The following is a 23,389-nucleotide window of genomic DNA, read 5'->3' as shown; positions in this document are numbered from 1 at the left end:
CTAATCTCATTTTAACAATCAAAGTTCTATTAATTCATAGTTTCATACTACTGACACTGCCGATAAAAGGACAAAATCATCGCAATACATCTAGCCATCTCCTACAGTCTGTTTCTCAGCACATTCTGAGCGACTAACAAAATCAAATGAAGAAAATAATTATTTGAACAAAAACAAAGTCTGAGTGTGGAGGGTTGGCTCTTCGCTCTGCTGACGGAAATGGAGGAGTTGCCACGGTGAGGGTGAGACACTGAGGTGGACGCTGGCCCTCTACTCTCAACGCCATGGTCACATTTTTTTTTTTAAAAAAAATCAATTTTACTATTTTATTGTTTTTAAAAATTATGCGACTCAATTCTCTTTGAATGAGAAAGAAGTGGATACCTCAGGGAACAGCTTTTTTGTAGTCTATAGCACCTTTAATTTATTTAATTTATTATATAATTTTATGTAACTTTTTAAGTTGTATTTTAACTGTATCTTTTATGAATTGTATAATTGATCATGGTATATACAATGTCCTGTTAGCCGCCCTGAGCCTGCTTTGGCGGGGAGGGCGGGATACAAATAAAACTTATTATTATTATTATTCATCTATTAAGCCATTTTGCCATTGTCTGACTCTGCATAGCAACCCTGAGTTTCCCTGCTAGCTTCTGAGATCTGATGAGATCAGGCTAGGTATTTCTTCCCACACAATCTCTATTTACGGCATTTGTAACATAAGCAATCTCCTGTGATATACAGAAGCAGGTGTGAGAATTTAATCCAAATAAAATTCGAAGTCATTTATCTTTTGCAAACACCTCCCCCCTCCCCCCCCCCACACACGTATGCTCTATTCATAAGAAGTTGGACACAGGCTGGAGAAAGGCCCATGCGATTCTGATATATATATAACAGGACGACACATTTCTAGCAAAGACAAAGACGGCAGTAGTATACGAAACATTCTCTTCGATCGGCAGCTGTGGTGAATAGCCAGCACCGCCTCTTTCTGTTATCACCTGTTTTGTCCAAGTCAGCTTTTCCCAACCTGTGAAAGAGGGTCCCGGACATTTACCGGTCTACTGATTTGCACGTGCTCTATGTTTGTTTTCAAGTGGGTCTCCACACCAAGTAAATTTGGACTTGCGGGTCACCATGCAATACAAAAAAGGTGAGAATACCAGTGGTCCCAAGTAGACACCAATGGACACCAATCTCCTACACTTAACAGCCACATCTACTGAGAACTTTGTTTAAACTGCAGCTCTGTGTATCAAAGGGGTGTAATTCCAGCAGGAGCTCCTTTGCATATTAGGCCACACCCACCTGATGTAGCCAATCCTCCAAGAGTGTACAAAAAAGAGTCTTGTAAGCTCTTGGAGGATTGGCTACATCAGGGGTGTGTGGCCTAATATGCAAATTAGCTCCTGCTAGAATTCCACCCCTGTGTGTATGCAATGTTAGCTGCACTTAAACTTATAGCAAACCCCAGTTTACAGACAAACCATATACTTCCCTATTCTTGACAAGCACATAACAGGCATGAGAAGGTAACAGGATACTTAATTGTGAACCAAAGTTGTTGTTCTTTTTTTTAAAACTTATTATGAAAAAAAACCCAATATTTTCAAACTTGTATTCCGGATTTTTTTTTTTTATGCAGGAACGCAGTTCTGGCTTGCTTGACCTCAGGGGTGTGGCCTAATATGCAAATAAATCCTTGCTGCGCCCTGCGTGAAACAATGGTGATGTTCGGGGGGGGGGGTCTGATATGCAAATGAGTTCCTGCTAGGCTTTTTTCTACAAAAAACCATCCATCCATCCTCCCCGCTTCTCACATTCAATAAAGCTGAATCAAGAACCGAAAAGGTAAGAAGGAAACCAAGTGGAAGACCAATAGTTAAAACCTCAAATGTATTTGTTACAAGTAAAAAAGATTTTTTTTAGAAAAGTTTAAAAAATATGTAAGTGCCCAATAAAAGCTGTGTTACAAAGTACAAAGGATGTACAAACAAGGACCAGTGATTGCGACCTAACACATTTCAGCCTGATAAGGTCACAATCACTGACGCTTGTGTGTATGACTTTTTGTAACGCAGCTTTCATTGGGCCCTGATATATTTTTTAACACGTTTCTCAAAAAAAACCTATGCATTTTAATTTTTTAAAAAACTCTTTCATTGTGTAGACAACCAAACGAATTAAAGTTGTGGTCTGTCATTTCATTTTCAAACCAACAAACAGGATATGTTATCATGGATTCTTATTACAACAATGCTACGCAACAGCAGAACACACTAAAGGGCAAAACCACAATAAGTAACCGTGTAGCGAAAACCATTTCCCAGACTTTTAATGTTCTCAATCACAACTTTATAGCTCAAAAGAGCAGCTTAAAAAAATAAAAAACCAGTTCAATCAACCTTAAAGGCAAACAATACTAAAGGTGTGTGGAAAAACAGTCAGTTACAAAGTTGCAGTACTGCAGTCCTAAACTCTGCTCACGACCTGAGTTCAATCCCGGCGGAAGCTGGGTTCAGGTAGCCAGCTCAAGGTAGACTCAGCCTTCCATCCTTTCGAGGTCGGTAAAACGAGTACCCAGCTTGCTGGGGGTGAAGTGTAGATGACTGGGGAAGACAATGGCAAACCACCCCCTAAAAAGTCTGCCATGAAAATGTTGTGATATGACGTCACCCGAGTCAGAAATGACTGGTGCTTGCACCTTTTTTAAAGTTCCAGCAAATTACTATCTTTTGATCTGTTAATATCTCATTTTAACAATCAAAATTCTACTAATTCATAGTTTCATACTACTAACATTGCGTATAAAGGGTCAACATTATCACAATACGTCTAGCCATATCCTACTGCCTGTTTCTCAGCATTCTGGGCGGCTAACTGCAGTCCAAGCTCTGATCACGATCTGCGTTTGATCCTCAAATCGCTCCACCCAATCTGTAATTTTGCCCAGCGTAAAATATTCCCAGGTCTTTAAATGCCACTGGCGCAATACTGGAATATTAGAAGATCTCCAATCTGTAGCTAATACATTCTTTGCCGCTTCGCCTTTCCCCACACGAGCCCTAGAGAGCACTACCACCAAGCTCGTTAAATCTGTTAAAGATCTCCGGGCTAAAGGATGCCCGTTAGTGTCATGAGCCCTGACGAGGAGCTGGAAGGGTTAACAGACCTGGAAGAGTTGCCAGCCAGTTCCTCAGCTGAACAAACAGCAGCTGGCCCATCAATCACTCTCCAGGCACCAGTGTCAGCTGCTGACAATCAATCTCCTCCAAGCTCTCTTCCTCCCATCTCAAGAGTTCGAAGCAGGCTCCGGAAAGAACTTTCAGAGCAAAGACATGAGGCACGCCGATGCCTCAGATCTCTCAGCCCTGAGTTCTAGCAGAGTCACTGCCACCCAGGGAGCAGGCTGATTGAGACTCCCATATAGCTCCCACCCAGGACCTGGTAACCTTCTGGAAGCAGCAAGTCTATTCTGTGGCTTGCATCCACGCTCCTTCCTGATTCCTGATCCTGATCTGCTTGATTTCCTTGGCACCCTGACCTTTTGGCTTTTGGACGTTGACTTCTGATTCCGGTTTGTGATTCTGCATTGGTGACTAGGCTCCTGCTCGACTCCCTCAACTTTGACCTTGGATTGGCTTTGGACTCCTGCCTGCCTGCACCCGGAGAGCGTGACAGTTTGACCACTACAAGGGCAAGAGTCTTCTCCGTGGCTGCGCCTGCCCTCTGAAAAGCCCTCTCTGAGGAGACTAGGACCCTGCGGGATTTATCACAATTCCACAGGGCCTGTAAGACATATCTGTTCAGGCAGGCTTTTAATAACCAAATGGAGGTACTTTTAATATCTACGGGGGGTGGGGTGTACTATCTACCCCACAGCATCATCACAAATTAATTCAAAACAGACAGAACGCCATCTGAACTGTATTTAAACTGTTTTAATGTTTTAATAATGTTTTATTGTTATGTGAATCTGTCATCCAATTGTGACTGTTGTTAGCCGCCCTGAGCCCGTTTGGGGAGGGCGGGATATAAATGCAATAAATAAATAAATATTAATAGTCGATATGAGGCACCAGGAATCGAACTTCCCCCCCATAGATTTGACAAAATAAGTGCTGGATCCCTGGGTATAGTAAAACAAGTTATTTTGACTTATAAAAATATATATTTGAGGTTTTAACTAATGGCCCTCTTTCAGGGGTGTCAAACATGCGGCCCAGAGGCCAAATCAGGCCACTGGAGGGCTCCTATAAAGCCCCCGAGCAACTGGCTGTCGTCTGCTTCCTTCTCCCTCTCTTGCTTCCTTCTGCATCACAGCTTGCTTTGCCAGGCTTGCTCAATCGCACAGGAGCTACAGAGCAAAGCCTCTATTTTCTCCATTGGCTGAGGCTACTCCCTTGGGGAGGAAGGGGGCAGGGAGAGCTTGCACAGCAGAGCTACTGAGCCAAGACTCTCTTCCTTCTATTGGTTGAGGCTCCTCCCCCTCCTAGTCCCCTGGGGGAAGGAAGGAAAGAGCCAGTATTTCCTTTGCCCAGTTCTCTGGATCCCATGGGAGAAATAAAAAGAAAGCAACTTTAAGACCAACAACTGTTAATGTTTTAAGCATGTTTTATTTTTATTTTTAAATAAATATTTTAATTGTGTCTGTGTCCTTTATAAAGTTTCTATCTCTGCTACCTAATCCTTAGGACTGCCAAGTCCAATTCAAGAAATATCTAGGGACTTTGGGGGTGGAGCCTGGAGACTTTGGGGGTGGAGCCAGGAGAGATTAGGGGTGCAGCCAAGATCAAGGCTGTGACAAGCATCATTGAATTCCAAAGGGAGTTCTGGCCATCACATTTAAAGGGACGGCACACCTTTTCAATTCCTTCCTTCCATAGGAAATAATGAAGGATAGGGGCACCTTCTTTTGGGGCTCATAGAATTGGACCCCCTGGTCCAATTCTTTTGAAACTTGGGGGATATTTTGGAGAGAGGCACTAGATGTTATACTGAAAATTTGGTGCCTCTACCCCAAAAAACAGGCCCCCCCCAGAGCCCCAGATACCCGTGGATCAATTCTCCATGATTTTCTATGGGAATAAATCTCCATAGGGAATAATAGAGTTCCCAGCAGACATTTCCCTCCCCTCCCCCCGCTTTCTGACAACCCTGAAGCGGGGGGAAGGTCTCTAAACTGGGGAATCCCCTGCCCCCACCTGGGGATTGGCAACCCTACTAATCCTAAATAGGTACACACAAGCTCTCATTTATGTCAGATCTGGCCCTCATAACAAATGAGTTCCACTCCCCTGCAACTTGAACTGGTTCAGTATAAGGCAGCTTCATGCACGGATGTCTATCATGTCCCCAAAACACATGGTTTGTCCATATTCTTTCCCCAGTCCGTTCCCTGTGTTTTATCAAGCCTTTCTCTCAGATTTCTAAGTAGCTGTATACGTCAACGCAGTCTATCAACAGACTTTCCCACAGCAGATAACAAAAATCCAGCAGTTGGGCTCTGATCTCGAGTGTTTAATCAGTACAAGCCGTTGCGTGTGGGGATGAGGTTCCGTTTGAGTACTTTGGCAGCCGAAACGACACCACAGACATTCACTGCTCTCTGGGGGAATCTTCAGCCTTTGGTAAAGAGCAGTAAAACTGGTCAGTTGTTCTGACCCCACTTGAGGCGCCCTCACTGTTGCATGCTAATAACAAGCTATGGGTTTTAATAGGCACACGTCCCCTCGAGATGGATAAATAACGGCCAAAAGTGCCCATCGCTCAGCCTTCAAGTACAGGAGTCCTGGGAGACCTAGGACTGTGATCGGCGTTAATGCAAGTACAGAACCAGAGGGCAGTGCCGGATTAAATCCTGTGGAGGCCACTAGGCCAGGGGTGGGAAACCTTCCTCCCGTGGGCCGTATGCGGCCCTCGGGGTCATTTGGTGTGGCCCTCGGGGATTGCTGGGCCGAACCGAGCCATGTGGCAGCCTCCCTGGGGCCTGGCTGGCCAGCGAGGATCGTGGGGCCCAGCCACGCTGTGCAGCAGCCTCCCCAGGGCCAGGCAGGGATCACAAGGCCCAGATGTACTATGTGGCCGCCTCCCTGGGGCCTGGCCGGTTGGCCAGAATTGCTGCACGGCCTGGAAAAGTGAATGTCACCGTTCAGTTTGCACGTGATTATCCCAGAGGGTGTGGCCTAATATGCTAATGAGTGTGCGACCTAATATGCTAATATTAGGGGATGTGGTCTAATATGCTACTGAGTTCCTGCTGGGCTTTTTCTACAAAAAAGCCCTGAACCTAGGCATTTGCATAGGGTGGCGGGCCGTGCGTGTGTGTGCCAGATTAGGTTCTCCCCGCATGACTTCAAATAAAAAAACCCAAGTATTTGCATTAATTTTGCTGGCCTGAATCATTCTCCCTTAGCAGAGCACTGTTTTTTAAGTTGATTTTTTTTTATGGCCCGCGAATGATGTTCTAAATATCCACATGGCCCTTGGCAGAAGAAAGGTTCCCCGCCCCTGCCCTAGGCAGTCAAAAGCTTGGGGCCCCCTTCACAAATTATCTCAGCCCTCACCGCCCCCCCTGCAACCCACAGCCCCCCCACTGCAGCCTGCAGGCACCCTCTCAAAAGCCCCTCTGACAAAGCTGTGGGGGAGAGGCAGAGAGAGGCAAACTTGGCAACAACGTCAGCAGCAGCTGCACACCAGGCAAATCGGGAAAACTGGGGGGAGGGAGCCAGCCAGGAACCCCTAAAAGTGTGGCGGCGAACAAGCCGGTGCCTACTTGGCCCCGTCGTTCATCCAGCTCTGCCAGACAGCGAGGAGTTCTTTCGGATGCAACCGGATGAAAAGAGTACGATAACCTGGTGGTGGAAAGCGGCGTCAACTCACAGCTGATTAACGGTGACCCTGAAGGGCTTTCAAGGCAAGAGACGTTCAGAGGTGGTCAGGGCTCCCCACGCCCATGCTGACTTCACCGAGGCTTCCTGGGCTCAGGAGGCCTCGGTGAAGTCGGGAGGGGGGGGCGCGGCAGCGAGTGTGCCCAGAGCCGGCTCTGAGCGCACCCTCCGCCTTCCGGGCTCTGCCGAGGCCTCGGCAAAGTCCAGCGGGGCGTGGCAGTGACATCATGGTGATGTTATCGGGGCACGTGACTATACCTTGCTGGGGAGGGCAAAGGAGTGGGGTTTGGCCTAGGGACGTAGGCACCCCAACCCCGGGCCTGGAGGTGGTTTGCCATTGCTTGCCTCCGTGCCACAACCCTAGTACTCCACCGTGGAGGTCTCCTGTCCCAATACTAGCCAAGGCCGACCCTGATCAGCTTCTGAGATCTGACGGCACTGCCAATGCCGGGCTCGAGGGCAGGGATGTCAAACTCATTTGTTATATGAGGGTCGGATCTGACATAAATGAGACTTTGTCGGGCCGGGCCCTGTGTGTCATAAAATGTAATGCCAGGTAGCGAAGATATAAACTTTATAAAGGACACAGACAAACACAAAGATTTTTAAAAAGCTTAAAACATGTTTAAAACATTAGCACTCGGTCTTAAAATTGCTTTTTTTTTTTTTTTTGCATCTCTCCTGTGCGATCCAGGGAACTGGGCAAAAGAAGCTCTGGCTCTTTCCTGCCTTCCCCAGGGGACCAGGAGGGGGGAGGAGCCTCAGCCAATAGAAGGAAGAGAGGCTTGGCTCAGTAGCTCTGCTGTGCAATTGAGAGAGCTTGGCAAAACAAGTTATTCCTCCCCCCTTCCTCCCCAAGTGAGGAGCCTCAGCCAATGGAGATAATAGAGATAGATAGATAGATAGATAGATGAATTTATTGTCATTGTTCTCAACAAAAAGAGAGCAACGAAATGAGGTGCTCTTCCACAAACATACCAACACATCAAACACACATATTCATAAACCATTTAAATACATCTGAAACCATTAAACCATTTAAACCATTAAAACCATTTAAATACATCTAAAACGGATAAACATTCATAAAACCATTAAAACCATTTAAACCCTTAAATAAACATTCATAAAACCATTAAACATTCATAAAACCATTAAAACCATTTAAACCATTAAATACATCTAAAACAGATAATCCTTCATAACCCTGCATTTAACCTAACCACAGCACTTGGATAGAAACTGTCCTTAAATCTGTTTGTCCTAGCCTTCAACACTCTATATCGTCTACCTGACGGTAAGATCTCAAAAAGCAAATGGCCCAGATGTGTATGGTCCCTTAGGATCATTTGTATCTTCCTTTTACATGCCATATTATACAGATCCACCAATGAGGGGAGAGAACATCCACAAATCTTTTGTGCTCTTCTCGTCACTCTTTGGAGCACCCTTCTCTCTGCTTCCGTGCAGCTCCCAAACCACGCGCAGAGGCAATAAGATAAAATGCTCTCAATGGAACTACGATAAAAGGCAACCAGCAGACTCCCTGACAGTTGTAGTGATCTTAAGAGTCTTAAGTAGTATAGTCGTTGCTGGGCCTTTTTCTCTAGAGCTAAAGTATTTGCCCCCCATGTTAGATCCTGTTTCATGGTAATTCCCAGAAACTTCCATTCTGTCACCTGTTCTACCATAACACCATCAATAAACAACGGCTGGGTGTCCAAACTACTCTTCCTGTAATCCACTATAATTTCCTTCGTCTTATTTATATTTAAAATAAGATTATTTACTTTACACCAAAGGGACAGCTGTTGAACTTCCCTCCTGTACGCAGACTCATCATCTTCAGAGATGAGCCCTACCAACGTTGTATCATCTGCATACTTAATGATTTTGTTACTCAGACTGCTGGAAACACAATCAGATGTGTAAATAGTGAAAAGAAGTGGACTCAAGACACATCCCTGAGGGGTGCCAGTATTTAAGATCTTCACGGAGGAAATATATCCATCCATTTTAACCCTTTGTGAACGAGGCTTTGCTCTGTAGCTCATGTGCGATTGAGCAAGCCTGGCAAAGCAAGCTGTGATGCAGAAGGAAGCAAGAGAGAGGGAGAAGGCAGCAGACGACAGCCAGTTGCTTGAGGGCCTGATAGGAGCCCTCCAGGGGCCTAATTCGGCTCCTGGGCTGTATATTTGACACCCCTGCTCTAAGTGATGTACAACAAGAATGATTTGCCTTCCATTGTATCTGGTCACTGAACTATCTAGTCCAGCGCTACCTATTCTGATCGGAAACCGTTCTCTGTGGTTTCCTTTAAATCCCCGTCTCCCCTGCCTTTAAAAGACTAACAATTCCCTTCCCTGAACAGCCCTAATTCAAATTCAGCCACGACACTGGCAAACAGAAAGCCGGGAGTGCTACGCTATCCTCCAGACTTTTAGATCGTGAGGACACAAAAATGATACTATCCATTGTGCAAAAAACCCCCAAGGATTTTCATATGGTGGACATCACTTATCTTGAGAACTTCTTCAGAGTGTTTTGATCTCCGTAATCCTGTCCTGTTTTGCTCCCTGCCTGCCGTTCCGCTTTATTATCTAATCTATCCTGGCCGAACCGTGCTTACTCTTGGGATTATTCTCGTGGTTTCTGTCATTTCTCAGAGGGTGCGCGCTGCTGAAGGATAAAGCTGCGTTTCCCGTTTTGTGGAGACTGCCAACTGCTTTCCCCTTTATTTCCGTCTTTCTTACTGCAGTCCCAAGTTTGATCTCTGTTTTAAAGGGAATCTGTTGGATTCTAAAAATGGCAGGTTTGAGTGTAATTCTTTAATCTCAACAAATATCTTGGAAAAAGCGTCATTCTGGGCATCTTTCCTAAATATCATTTTTCTCATAAACCATAATCTTCAGAACTTCTGGATTATCAGAGTACACCAGAGGCTGACAGAAGAAAAATAATGAGAAGCCTTCATTGCCTGACTATGTCTACCAGTCGGGCATCTTCCTGGGAATTTAAGAACGTAATAACATGAGAGCAGCCATGTTGGATCAGGCCAGTGGCCCATCCAGTCCAACATTCATAAGAACATAAGAGAAGCCATGTTGGATCAGGCCAATGGCCCATCCAGTCCAACACTCTGTGTCACATAAGAACATAAGAGAAGCCACATTAGATCAGGCCAATGGCCCATCCAGTCCAACACTCTGTGTCGCATAAGAACATAAGAGAAGCCATGCTGGATCAGGCCAATGGCCCATCCAGTCCAACACTTTGTGTCGCATAAGAACATAAGAGAAGCCATGTTGGATCAGGCCAATGGCCCATCCAGTCCAACACTCTGTGTCGCATAAGAACATAAGAGAAGCCATGCTGGATCAGGCCAATGGCCCATCCAGTCCAACACTCTGTGTCGCATAAGAACATAAGAGAAGCCATGTTGGATCAGGCCAATGGCTCATCCAGTCCAACACCCTGTGTCACATAAGAACATAAGAGAAGCCATGTTGGATCAGGCCAATGGCCCATCCAGTCCAACACTGTGTCACAGAAGAACATAAGAGAAGCCATGTTGGATCAGACCAATGGCCCATCCAGTCCAACACTCTGTGTCACATAAGAACATAAGAGAAGCCATGTTGGATCAGGCCAATGGCCCATCCAGTCCAACACTCTGTGTCACACAGTGGCCAAAAAATCCAGGCGCCATCAGGAGGTCCATCAGTAGGGCCAGGACACTAGATGTCCTCCCACCGTAATTTAGTCAACTTTGCCTTCACAAATAAATTAAATTCCTGCATGATGCATTTTTTACCTAATCTGTACAGTTCAGGCTACCCTGATCCTATCAGATGCCAGAAGCTAAGCACAGCCAGCCCTGGTTAGAACTTGGATGGGAGCCCATCAAGGAAGACCATATAGAGGCAGACAGGGCTTTTTCAGTAGAAAAGGCCCAGCAGGAATCATTTGCATATTAGGTCACACCCCCAATGTCACCATTGTTTCACACAGGGCTTTTCTGCAGAAAAACTCCAGCAGGAACTCATTTGCATATAAGGCCATACCCCCTGGTGTCAGTATTGTTTCACACAGGGCTTTTTTGTAGAAAAAGCCCAGCAGGTTCTCATTTGCATATTAGGCCACACCCCCGATGTCACCATTGCTTCACACAAAAGCCCAGCAGGATCTCATTTGCATATTAGGCCGAACCCCCTGACACCAAGCCAGCCGCCTTCTACTTCAAAATCTAGACGAACTTGCAATTCGTTTTTTTTTTTTTAAATGCTTACCTTAAAAAGCGTCACAGTGATTTCAATGTTTTCAGGAACAGGCCACACCACCACACCACGGTACGGATTTTTGATTCCTGGCTGCCAGCTGTGAGCCTGAAGAAAGAAAGGGGAGAGTCGTGTAAATTCAATTGTAACCATTTTAGGAAACGTGCAGAGGGAGATGTGTCAGGGATACGCAGCAGCCGCAGACTGCCGGACAGCAACATGCATGATTATTGACCTCCAGGCAACAAAAATCTGGTTTTTCCACTGCGACTTTTAGGCAGACCACAGAGAAAGAGGAGAACTCTTATAATAATAATAATAATAATAATAATAATATTTTATTTTTATATCCCGCCCTCCCCGCAAGGCGGGCTCAGGGCGGCTAATAGACACGGGAGTCCCATGATTCGCATTAAACATATAACAGACATGGGAGTCCCATGATTCATAAAACATAACAATTTAAACATTAATTACAAATAAATTATTTAAAATACATAAAAACATATAAAATATAAAATAGGTGCTAAAATGATGTAGTCCTGATGTATTTAAGATGTATTTAAGATGGCTAAGTGTCTGTTCGTTCGTTAATCAGGTTCTGTCTCAATTACCACATGGTGTCTCAAATGCCAACTGAAAAAGAAATGTTTTGCAAGCCCTGCGGAATTGGTTCAAGTCCCGCAGGGCTCGCACCATCTCTGGAAGTGTGCCACCTTCTCCTTCAAAATCTAAACTTGGGAGTCGCCAAACCGTGGCTCGGGAGGCCCCTGTGGCTCTATTATACATATTGTGTGGTTCTCGAAACCCTCGCTGCCCCTGTCAGCTGGCTTGGAGAAATTATTTCTCTCTTTACATCATTTCTCCAAGCCAAGCCAGCTGGCGGTATGGAGAATGCATTTAAAGTCGCTTTCTTTCCACCTCTCCCTCCCTCTTCTCCATCTATAATTGCGTTTGTGTGTACACAGACATGCTTGCTTAACATATTTATTTGTTTAGATTTGTGTCCCGCCCTCCCCTTAGGAGCTCAGAGCAGCTAATGACATGTTAAAATCAACAATTCAGCTTAAAAACAAGACAATATAATAAAACAACAGTATAACAATAAGAGCCACATGGAAATAAATGTCAGATGTTTGAGAGCAGGGAGGGAGGGAGGGAGGGAGGGAGGAAGGAAGGAAGGAAGGAAGGAAGGAAGGAAGGAAGGAAGGAAGGAAGGAAGGAAGGGAGGGAGGGAGGGAGGGAGGGAGGGAGGGAGGGAGGGAGGGAGGGAGGGAGGGAGGGAGGAAGGAAGGAAGGAAGGAAGGAAGGAAGGAAGGAAGGAAGGAAGGAAGGAAGGAAGGAAGGAAGGAAGGAAGGAAGGAAGGAAGGAAGGAAGGAAGGAAGGAAGGAAGGAAGGAAGGAAGGAAGGAAGGAATTAGAGGGAGATAGATGTGGAAAGAAAGCAACTTTTAAAGGTATTCTCCAAGCTGCTGGCTGGCTTGGCTTGGAGAAGTGATTTAAAGAGAGAAATGACTTCTCCATGCTGGTCTATGGAGCAGTGGGTGCTTCGAGAGCCACCCATTAGGTATAAGCCAGTCATGGCCAAAGTTGCTTAATGTAAGAGCCACATAGAATAAATGTCAGTTGTTTGAGAGAAGGAAGGAAGGAAGGAAGGAAGGAAGGAAGGAAGGAAGGAAGGAAGGAAGGAAGGAAGGAAGGAAGGAAGGAAGGAAGGAAGGAAGGAAGGAAGGAAGGAAGGAAGGAAGGAAGGAACATTTGACGTTCATGTCTTGCGGCTCTCAAACATCTGACATCTATTCTATGTGGCTTTATATTAAGAAGAAGATGATGATGATATTGGATTTATATCCCATCCTATATGCTGAATCTCAGAGCGGTCACAATCTCCTTTACCTTCCTCCCACACACACACACAACAGATGCCCTGTAAGGTAGGTGGGCCTGAGAGAGCTCTCCCAGAAGCTGCCCTTTACAAGGACAACTCCCACGAGAGCGATGGCTGACCCCAGGCCATTCCGGCATCTGAAAGTTGAGGAGTGAAGAATCAAACCCGGTTCTCTCAGATAAGAGTCCATGAGCTTAACCACTACACCAAACTAAGCAAGCCTGGCCACACCTGCGCTAAGTGAATCAAAACTCTCAAAACAAATGGCTGTTGTTGTTGGTGAAGAAAAACCCTTCGTGCCATCCTTTCCCGCCCATATTTCCGACACATTTGCACTCTTGACCACAACGGATTGAGGCAAGCCCCAACACCAACTGAACTATCTTAACTGTTATCTACAAGGAGGATTCCTCGTTAGGACAAAGTTAATATTACTCGTACAAAAAAAAAAGATTAAGAGAAATATTTGGGCCGCTTACTCATGCTCCGACTAGAAATAAGATTCCATCTTTTGCCCTAACTTGCTGAACAATCCAGAACTGCGGTAACACAGTGTTCCTGGTGCAGAGAGCTCTAAATCTAGAGAAAAGGAAAACCCACACACTTTTGCTAGCGCAGCAAACCTATGGGCACCAAAGACTAGGAAAACACATCAGCCAGATATAAGCCTGAGGGCAAATGGAGAAAACCTCTACCAGTCTTCGAGCTATGGTACCTTGGCCCCGCCAGTTATGTCTAAGCCACTGCAAAACGTACAAACACCCAAATACCGAAACTGTGCTACGGAACTTGGCCCTGTAATCCATTCCAGTAATAAACAATTTAGCCAGTTTGAAGAAAATCCCGTTCGACCTGCCTTCAAGGCCAGAAGAATGGGATTTCCTTATACAAGTCAGCTTTTCTATTTCGGTATACTTACGAGTCCCCGGCTTGCTGGGGGGAAAGTGTAGATGACTGGGGTAGGCAATGGCAAACCACCCTGTAAAGAGTCTGCTGTGAAAACGTTGTGAAAGCAACGTCACCCCAGAGTCGGAAACGACTGGTGCTTGCACAGGGGAGTACTTTGACCTTTATACTTATGATTCTCTACATCATAGTCATCTTGGTTTGGAATTCTCTTTTCTCCCTATAGAACCTTGCAGAGGACAGCAAATTTGGGGTAGGGGTGAGAATGCTGGACTAGGTTCTGGGAGATCCAGGTAAGGTTGCCAGTCTCCAGGTGGGGCCTGGAGATCTCCCGCTTTTATAACTGATCGTTCTGGGAGATCTAGGTAGGGTTGCCAGTCTCCAGGTGGGGCCTGGAGATCTCCCGCTTTTATAACTGATCGTTCTTGGAGATCTAGGTAGGGTTGCCAGTCTCCAGGTGGGGCCTGGAGATCTCCCGCTTTTATAACTGATCGTTCTGGGAGATCTAGGTAGGGTTGCCAGTCTCCAGGTGGGGCCTGGAGATCTCCCGCTTTTATAACCGATCATAAGAACATAAGAGATACTGTAAATAATTTTAAGCTGTTATAAGATACGAACAACGATGCATCACTTCTTATTGCAATGGAAAACAGAAAGGAAGAACATTTTAGATTCGAGTCCAGTAAACCAACAAGATTTTTTTTGGGGGGGGGGGAGGAGGGGGGAGGGTACAAGCATTCGACAGTCAAAGCTTCAGTCATCAGTAGGGTTGCCACTCGCAGGGGTGCCAACCCCCAGGTGGTGACTGGAGATCTACCATTAAAACTGATCTTCGGGGGAAAGAGATCAGTTCAGCCGGAGAAAATGGCCGCTTTAGAAGGTGGAGTAGGGCATTATACCCAAATGAAGTCCCTCCCTCCTCAAACACCAGCCTCCAGAGGCTCCACCCCCCCTTAAAAAAATCTCTCTGGGTATTTCCCAATGCAGAGGTGACAACCCAAGTTGTCAGGTTCCCACTAGCCACCAGTGAGTGACAGAGTGGAAATGTATAGCGAGAAGTTATGTAGCTAATGAAATCAGTGAGAGAGTGAGTGGAATTGTATAGCGAGAAATTATACTAACTCACCTTCCACTATACTTTAATGCACCTTGTTTTTCTGTGGGCTAACTTATATTGTTTCTTTTTTAGAACAGTGTATCAGAATATTTGGGTTTTTTGTTTTTGTCTTTTTGTATTGACATACTCGGGGGGGATATTGGCTGTTTGTTTTACTGCATATGGCAACCCATCCTAGGGCAAACTATATGGATGTTATAATCTCATGAGAAACCATACCCTCTGTTTAAACTAACAAAGCCAGAATGTTACCTAGATTTATGGCACTTCGCACCCACGACAGCAATCTGCTTTTTATCACCCTCTAGTGTTTTTTCAACCCTGCTTTGTCCTAACACTAACAAACACGGATCCCTATTGGTGATTCTTTTAATCTGCTAAAAACATTCCCATGATTCCACACTGCCCACTTATATTACGTATTGCTGCTTGCCATTCCCGTTTTGTCTGATGAAGTCTGCTTAAGAGCGTACGAAAGCTGACCTTCTGAATAAAACTGAGTTGGTCTTAAAGGTGAACTTGTCTACTGCTTTGTTCTATTGCTTCAGACCAACACGGCTGCCTACTGAGAAATTAAGTAGTTAACGAAATGAGAGCAGATTTTATCCTTACTTAATACTAGGTAACTAAGTTTGCCAAGTGATCATAGAATCATCTAGTTAGAAAGGACCTCTAGGGTCATCTAGACCAACCCCATTTGATCCCATTTGTGCTAATTGATATTTCTTCTGAGATTATGCGTGCCCTGATTGATGGGAAGCCAGACGCAGGTTTCTAACAAATCAATTGTATCTGGCTTCTGATAGGGGAGGGACGGTGGCTCAGTGGTAGAGCATCTGCTTGGGAAGCAGAAGGTCCCAGGTTCAATCCCTGGCATCTCCAAAAAAGGGTCCAGGCAAATAGGTGTGAAAAACCTCAGCTGGAGACCCTGGAGAGCCACTGCCAGTCTGAGAAGACAATACTGACTTTGATGGACCGAGGGTCTGATTCAGTATAAGGCAGCTTCATATGTTCATATGGATTAGCTAATATTTCTGTTATCAGATATGGACTCTACGGTTTCTTATAAGGTAGCACTTTTCGCTTTGACTGCTAGCAAAACCCGGGCAAAGGCAGTATCCAGTAGACAGTAAAATGATGTCGTTAACTGGACTATTAGAGCTTGATTATGGAATCACGGGGATGCTGTATGCAACAAAGATTGTGAATAATCTAAATCTGAATGTATTAATTTTAGAGTCCATGACTGCTTTTAACTTGTAAAAAAAAAAGTTAAGGTTAAGGTAGTCCCCTGCGCAAGCACCAGTCATTTTCGACTCTGGGGTGACGTTACTTTCACAACGTTTTCACAGCAGACTTTTTACGGGGTGGTTTGCCATTGCCTTCCCCCATCATCTATACTTTCCCCCCCAGCAAGCTGGGGACTCATTTGACCGACCTTGGAAGGATGGAAGGCTGAGTCAACCTGGAGCCAGCTACCTGAACCAGCTTCCGCTGGGATTGAACTCAGGTTGTGAGCAGAGGGCTCCGACTGCAGTCTTTCTCTCTCGGCTTGACTTCGCGAATGAAGATTTAAGAAAGGTGCAGTAGTCCACGTCTGCTGCAGGCTCGCTGATGGCTGACATGACCAATGCGGGACAGGCAGGTCCGGCCACAGTGGCTGCAGGGAAAAGTCTGATTTGGGGTTGGTGCTGTAGCAGTGCGATTCTTCCTCAATCTCCTTTTGTCCTCAAGACCAGCTATGCGTGCGTTCTCAAAGGAAGAGACAGCCTGGTGGATGGTGTGCCTCCATGCTTTGCGATCTGAGGCTAGGTCAGACCACTGGTGATGGTTGATGCGACAGGTGCCAAGGGATTTCTTCAAGGAGTCCTTGTACCTCTTCTTTGGTGCCCCTCTATTTCGATGGCCAGTGGAAAGTTCGCCATACAGGGCAATCTTGGGAAGGCGGTGGTTTTCCATCCTGGAAATATGCCCTGCCCAGCACAGCTGCGTCTTCAACAGCAGTGCCTCGATGCTGGTAACCTCCGCCCGCTTGAGGACTTCAGTGTTGGTCACAAAATCACTCCAGTGGATGTTGAGGATGGTGCGAAGGCAGCGCTGGTGAAAGCGCTCAAGGAGTCGCAGGTGATGATGGTATAAAACCCACGATTCGGAGCCGTAGATGAGGGTTGTCATCACAACCGCTTTGTAAACATTCATCTTTGTGCCTTTTTTCAGATACTCCGACTGCAGTACTTGCAGCTTTACCACTCTGCACCACGGGGCTCTTTTTTAACTTGTAAGTTGCTGTAATTGTAATGGCCAATGGCTTTACACAATAAATTTTGCTGAACTGAGTGAGTCAGTGTGTGTGTGTGTGTGTGTGTGTGTGTGTGAGGGGTTGCCAGATCCAGGTTGGGAAACTCCTGGAGATTTGGAGGTGGAGCCTGGGGAGGACAAGGGGCTTCAGTGGGGTACAAGGCCACAGAGTCCACCCTCCAAAGCTGCCATTTTCCTCAGGGGAACTGATTGTTGTTATCTGGAGATGAGCTGTCATTCCTGGGGATCCCCAGGCTGCACCTGGAAGTTGGCATCCCTGCTCAACAGACATGGCAATAGAAAGAGGCCTTTGACTCTCAAAAGCTTATGCCCTACTGGGCTAAAAACTCACTATTCTACTGCAGAACAAAATGACTGCCTTCTGAAACTACAAAAATGAGCTGTTTCCTATTAGGGCTGCTGAACCCCGGTCCGGGCGGGGGAACCCACATTGGGCCGGCAGGGGGGAACCTCCCCCGACATCGTCAGCATGATGACGTCACCCGGAAGTGACATCATCGTGCCAGCGCTAAGCACTCGCGGCCACTCTAGGTGTTTCCGGGAAAACTCTATGGTTCTAGCCATTTGGGAAGGGAAGGGGACTTAGCAACCCTAGATCCTATGCTAAATCTTTCGTACCATGACCTTATCTGGTAAAACTGCAACATACATAATTTGATTCCTTGACTTTTCCAGCATATACATTTTTTAAAAAAAAATTCTCTCCCTTTTTCAGTCTACTGGTTGCCACTGAAGTACATTCTGCCTCCCTCCTTTATGAGAAGACAACAAGAAAAGTCAAGGCGAGACGGGAAAAGGTTTATCTAATTCTTGGACGCATATACTTTCCTTTCATACAAAAGGTTTTGGCAATTTGACTCACTTCCTAGAATTCAATTCGGTGAAACTAATAACTTGGATCATAATCTGCATTACCAGCAGGATGACTCAGGCCTAGAAATGTTTATTGATCGATGGTTCGGGAGACAACTGTTATCAGATCAAGAGAATCAGATCAGTTACCTTTAGAAACCACTTACCAAGGCTTAGATCCTATACCTTGTTGCCATTTGTACGCCTCTTTGTCCGCTGTGGAGTATATTCTCCTTGTGTTGGGCGCATTGTGAACACACAAACACACGTTTTTGGCTCTGTGAAAGACCCAGGTCTTGTGCAAATGGCAATCCTTAGCTCGGGGGAGTTGCCTTCGCAGTGGAAAAAGAGGAGTGCAAAAAAGAAGCACGGGATAGGATCCAACCTGGATCTCCAGAACTTGGTAACAGCTATTTTTACAGACAATCAGATTTTAGAAATGGTCCAAATTAAAGACATAATTAAACGACAAGCTGCCGCAAAACTATTCTAGCCCTTGAAAAAACTCAGTTCTGGGAGGGAGGGAGAGAGAGAGAGGGAGAGAGAGGGGGAGAGGGGGGGAGAGAGAGGGGGGGAGAGAGAGGGGGAGAGGGGAAAGAAAGAAAGAAAGAAAGAAAGAAAGAAAGAAAGAAAGAAAGAAAGAAAAGAAAGAAAGAAAGAAAGAAAGAAAGAAAGAAAGAGAAAGAAAGAGAGAGAGAGAAAGAAAGAAAGAAAGAAAGAAAGAAAGAAAGAGAAGAAAGAAAGAAAGAAAGAAAGAAAGAAAGAAAGAAAGAAAGAAAGAAAGAAAGAAAGAAAGAAAGAAAGAAAGAAAGAAAGAGGAAGGGAGGGAGGGAGGGAGGGAGGGAGGGAGGGAGGAAGGAAGGAAGGAAGGAAGGAAGGAAGGAAGGAAGGAAGGAAGGAAGGAAGGAAGGAAGGAAGGAAGGAAGGAAGGAAGGAAGGAAGGAAGGAAGGAATAATCTGTTTGATGAGATCCAACAGAGCTTTCCCTGGTAGCTAAAGGCATTTTGTCTTGGCCCACAGTAAAATGCAAAGGAGATCTCAGAAGTCCACTTTATTAGACAGTTTACTGATCAAATTACTCATCTTTGGTCCAGGAAGCACTGTATTTAAGGTTGTCAGCTCTGTGTTAGGGAATACCTGGAGGGTATTAAAGAGGTAATTTTTTCAGTGTTATAAAGTTTAGCTTAATATCCAAATATGGCAGAACTACCAACTGCGAGTAGAAAAGTTTCTGTCCAAGTAATACGCTCTCTTTTGTTTACTACAGATTTTGTCTTCTGCCTTCGAGTTATATTTTTTTCCCTGCATCTCGAATGGCAAAAAATGCAATTTTTCTAATAAATTAAGATATTTATACGTCTAAATTCTAGGGTTGCCAATTCAAGACTGGGACATTCCTGGCGATTTTGGGGAGCAGCCTGGTTAGGGCAGAGTTTGGAGAAAAAAGGGACCTCAACACAGTATAATAACATAGATATTCTAAGTATAAATAATAACACAGAGACCACCTTTCAAAACAGCCATCTTCTCCAAGGGAAATGATCTTTAATTAGAGGTGTGTGAATTTGGCATAAGCCGAATTCTGTATTCAGCTACCGAAGCAGCCCTGAATATCTGTATTCAGCCCTGCTTTTAAAAAAAAGTCAATACTATTCAGCTTTTATTCTGGTGTCCCAAGCGAAAGGTTTAAAACCCTGCCCCGCCCCTCCTGGAGATGGGCCACAGCTGTGGTGTGATTCCAGAGAGAAGAGAAGGGATTTAAATCAGTACAATACCAATACTGGTATCTGGGGGAATTTGGGAATATTGAATATTTTCATTCAAGTCTCAAGCACCCAAATCCGAATAAAGCCGATTTTTTCTTACACATCCTTAACTGTAAGATCTACAGACCTCACCAGGAGGTTGGCAACCCTATTAATTGTCTTAACTAACCTTAGAAGATTTCCTTCTACTTCTTCTCGTCCACACCACCACCAATTTATCTGGCTGCCTGTTGGGAAGAAAAAGGACATTTCCATTACTCGTTCTACCTTATACAACTTTAACACACAAAGTTATTCAATAAAACTATAACCAAAGATGAGGCACTTTTCCTTGTACTATCCCTTTACAATTTCAAAAGATATATCCAAGACACATTTATGAAATCAACTCTCCCAGTTTTACAAGACTGCTCACCTAAAATGGCCTAAATTCAAATGAACAAACAAGCTAGGTTTACAAAAAAAGCTAAACACAATAAACTAAGTAAACAAAAGTAGGAATTTTTATATTGAGGGCTCAATAAAGCACACAGATTGAGGAAATGTACAATAGTTTTTAGTAACGTACTTCTGCAAGAATGTAGACAGAGAAGATAGAGAAAGCAGTACTTTTCTCCCTTTCTCACAATACGAGAACCGTGAACATTCAATGACATTGCTGAGCAGTCAGGTTAGAACAGATAAAAGGAAGTCCTTCATCCAAAGGATGATTAACACATGGAATCCACTGCCACAGGAGGTGGAAGCAGCTGCAAGCATAGACAGCTTCAAGAAGGGATTGGATAAACATCTGGAGCAGAGGTCCATCAGTGGCTATTAGCCACAGAGTATTGTTGAACTCTCTGTCTGGGGCAGTGATGCTCTGTATTCTTGGTGCTTGGGGGGGAGGCACAGGGGGAGGGCTTCTAGTGTCCTGGCCCCACTGATGGACCTCCTGATGATGCCTGGGGGGTTTTGGCCATTGTGTGACAAAGCGCTGGACTGGATGGGCCATTGGCCTGATCCAACATGGCTTCTCTTATGTTCTTATGTGACACAGAGTGTTGGACTGGATGGGCCATTGGCCTGATCCAACATGGCTTCTCTTATGTTCTTATGTGACACAGAGTGTTGGACTGGATGGGCCATTGGCCTGATCCAACATGGCTTCTCTTATGTTCTTATGTGACACAGAGTGCTGGACTGGATGGGCCATTGGCCTGATCCAACATGGCTTCTCTTATGTTCTTTTTCAAAAGCCTTTTGTGAAACAATGGTGAGGTCAGGGGGTGTGGCCTAATAAGCAAATGAGTCCCTGCTGGACTTTTTCCACAAAGAAAGCCCTGCACTCATCTCTCCCTTCGTCCACCAACTGAAGTCCCATTCCAGCAGAAAAATAGCTGCTAGACATCATTCTTCTCTGTTTTCTCTTTACAACAACCCTGTGAGGTAGGTAAGGCTGAGGGCGTTGTGACTGGCCCAAGGTTACCCAGTGAGCTTCCAGGGCAGAGCAAGGATTCGAACCTGGGTCTCCTGGTTTCTAGTCTGACAGTTCAACCACTACACTATACTGGCTCTCAATAATATAATATTCCCACACTATTGGGTTTTTTTCCCACAATTAGCAAAATAAATACTACAGCAAATTTTAAGAAATGCATGCAGCCATTAAAAAAAAAAAATCCCCATCTAGTTCAAGGACTTTTTAAAGAGGCAAGATAAAACAATGTTATTCAAGCATTCCAGTGCGTTGCCAGCCTCTAATATGAGCCAACGGTTCTAATAATAGAGTCTTTAACAGGTATATACTTTTTTTCCCTTTCCCCATAATTTCATCTCTCTAGCGCTCGGGGCAAAAACGGACCAAAAATGTAGCTCGCAAAAGGTTTTACAGTCAAGAATTGGAGCCCGAGAGCAGATCAATAGTAACAATTACATTCAAACGCAAGGAAAAAGACGGTGACTAAGAGATTTAATTTGGTTGCTTAACATAGAACAGACATTGCTGGGAATCGAATCCTAAACATTCCTTCAAGCAATAAAATCAGCTGGCGGCTCGCCAAACAACGTTCTCTCCGGAATTAGAAGAAAGGTTTAAAAGCCATCTTTGCTAAGCTTGTTTGTAGAATAACAGAAATAGGCCTTTTTTTGTAGCAGGAACTCCTTTGCATATTAGGCCACACACCCCTGATGCAGCCAATCCTCCTGGAGCGTACAGTAGGCCCTGTACGAAGAGCCCTGTAAGCTTCTGCAGGACTGGCTACATCAGGGGGGAGTGGCCTAATATGCAAAGGAGTTCCTGCTAAAAAAAAAGCCCTGGAAATATCCCAGCAACGTGAGTCAAAACACAATTTGGGGGCAAGCTGACTAAACAATTCAATACGATATTATAAACGATAAAACAATATTGATTTCATGAGCAGCACAACTTGTTGCTTTCAGTTACTCGAAAAACGCTGTTGTCCTGGGGCCTTTGGCTAGTAGGATAAAAGACACGCTGACAACACTCCAACGTTTGAACACACTGGAGAGTTTCGACGGATGGAAGGGTTTCCATCTGCAAGGATGACTTTCATCGTCCTGTTGCATCCCCCAAATTCTTCTTGAAATGCTCTTAACATCTTTGATATGCCAATAAAGGTTGACTGCCTGACTGTGTCTCTTGTTCTAGAGGGGATTCCTCTGTTCCACAGGAGCAGCGTTTGGGGGTACAGCAAATGTGAGGGGGTGAGAATGTTGTGCTTCACAGGTGGAAATGGAAACCCTTCCTTCTGTAGAAACACTCCAGCGTGTCTGGTTGTAACTGGTGGATAATGTTGTCAAGTTACAGTCCACTTATGGGAACCCCCTCATAAGGTTTTCAAGAGGAGGAGCAGTAGGAGACAAAGGAAAAGAAGAAGAAGAAGGAGACGGAGGAGGAGACAAAGGAGGAGAAGGAGAAGAAGAAGGAGACGATGGAAAAGAAGACGGAGAAGAAGGAGGAGAAGGAGAAGAAGGAGACAGAGGAGGAGACAAAGGAGGAGAAGAAGAAGGAGACGATGGAAAAGAAGACGGAGAAGAAGGAGGAGAAGGAGAAGAAGAAGGAGACGATGGAAAAGAAGACGGAGGAGAAGGAGAAGAAGAAGGAGACAGGAGGAGACAAAGGAGGAGAAGAAGAAGACGGAGAAGAAGGAGGAGAAAGAGAAGAAGAAGGAGACAGGAGGAGACAAAGGAGGAGAAGGAGAAGAAGAAGGAGACGATGGAAAAGAAGACGGAGAAGAAGGAGGAGAAGGAGAAGAAGAAGGAGACGATGGAAAAGAAGACGGAGAAGAAGGAGGAGAAGGAGATAGGAGGAGACAAAGGAGGAGACGAAGGAGGAGAAGAAGAAGAAGAAGAAGGAGACGATGGAA

General features: G+C 45.1%; 1 protein-coding gene across 1 annotated transcript in view; it reads right to left on the bottom strand.

Annotated features, from left to right (window-relative positions):
- The window catches only part of EHBP1 (EH domain binding protein 1), a 527,871-nt gene that overhangs the window by 401,682 nt on the left and 102,800 nt on the right, over window positions 1–23,389 (bottom strand). The window contains 2 exon segments of the mRNA XM_060230596.1: window positions 11,186–11,281; window positions 20,191–20,248. Coding sequence (XP_060086579.1) covers window positions 11,186–11,281; window positions 20,191–20,248 — 154 coding nt within the window.

The sequence above is a fragment of the Heteronotia binoei genome, chromosome 1 (assembly GCF_032191835.1).
Source record: "Heteronotia binoei isolate CCM8104 ecotype False Entrance Well chromosome 1, APGP_CSIRO_Hbin_v1, whole genome shotgun sequence".
NCBI lineage: Eukaryota > Metazoa > Chordata > Lepidosauria > Squamata > Gekkonidae > Heteronotia > Heteronotia binoei.
Note: the sequence above shows the minus strand (reverse complement) of the source record. Positions and strands in the feature narration are given on the sequence as shown.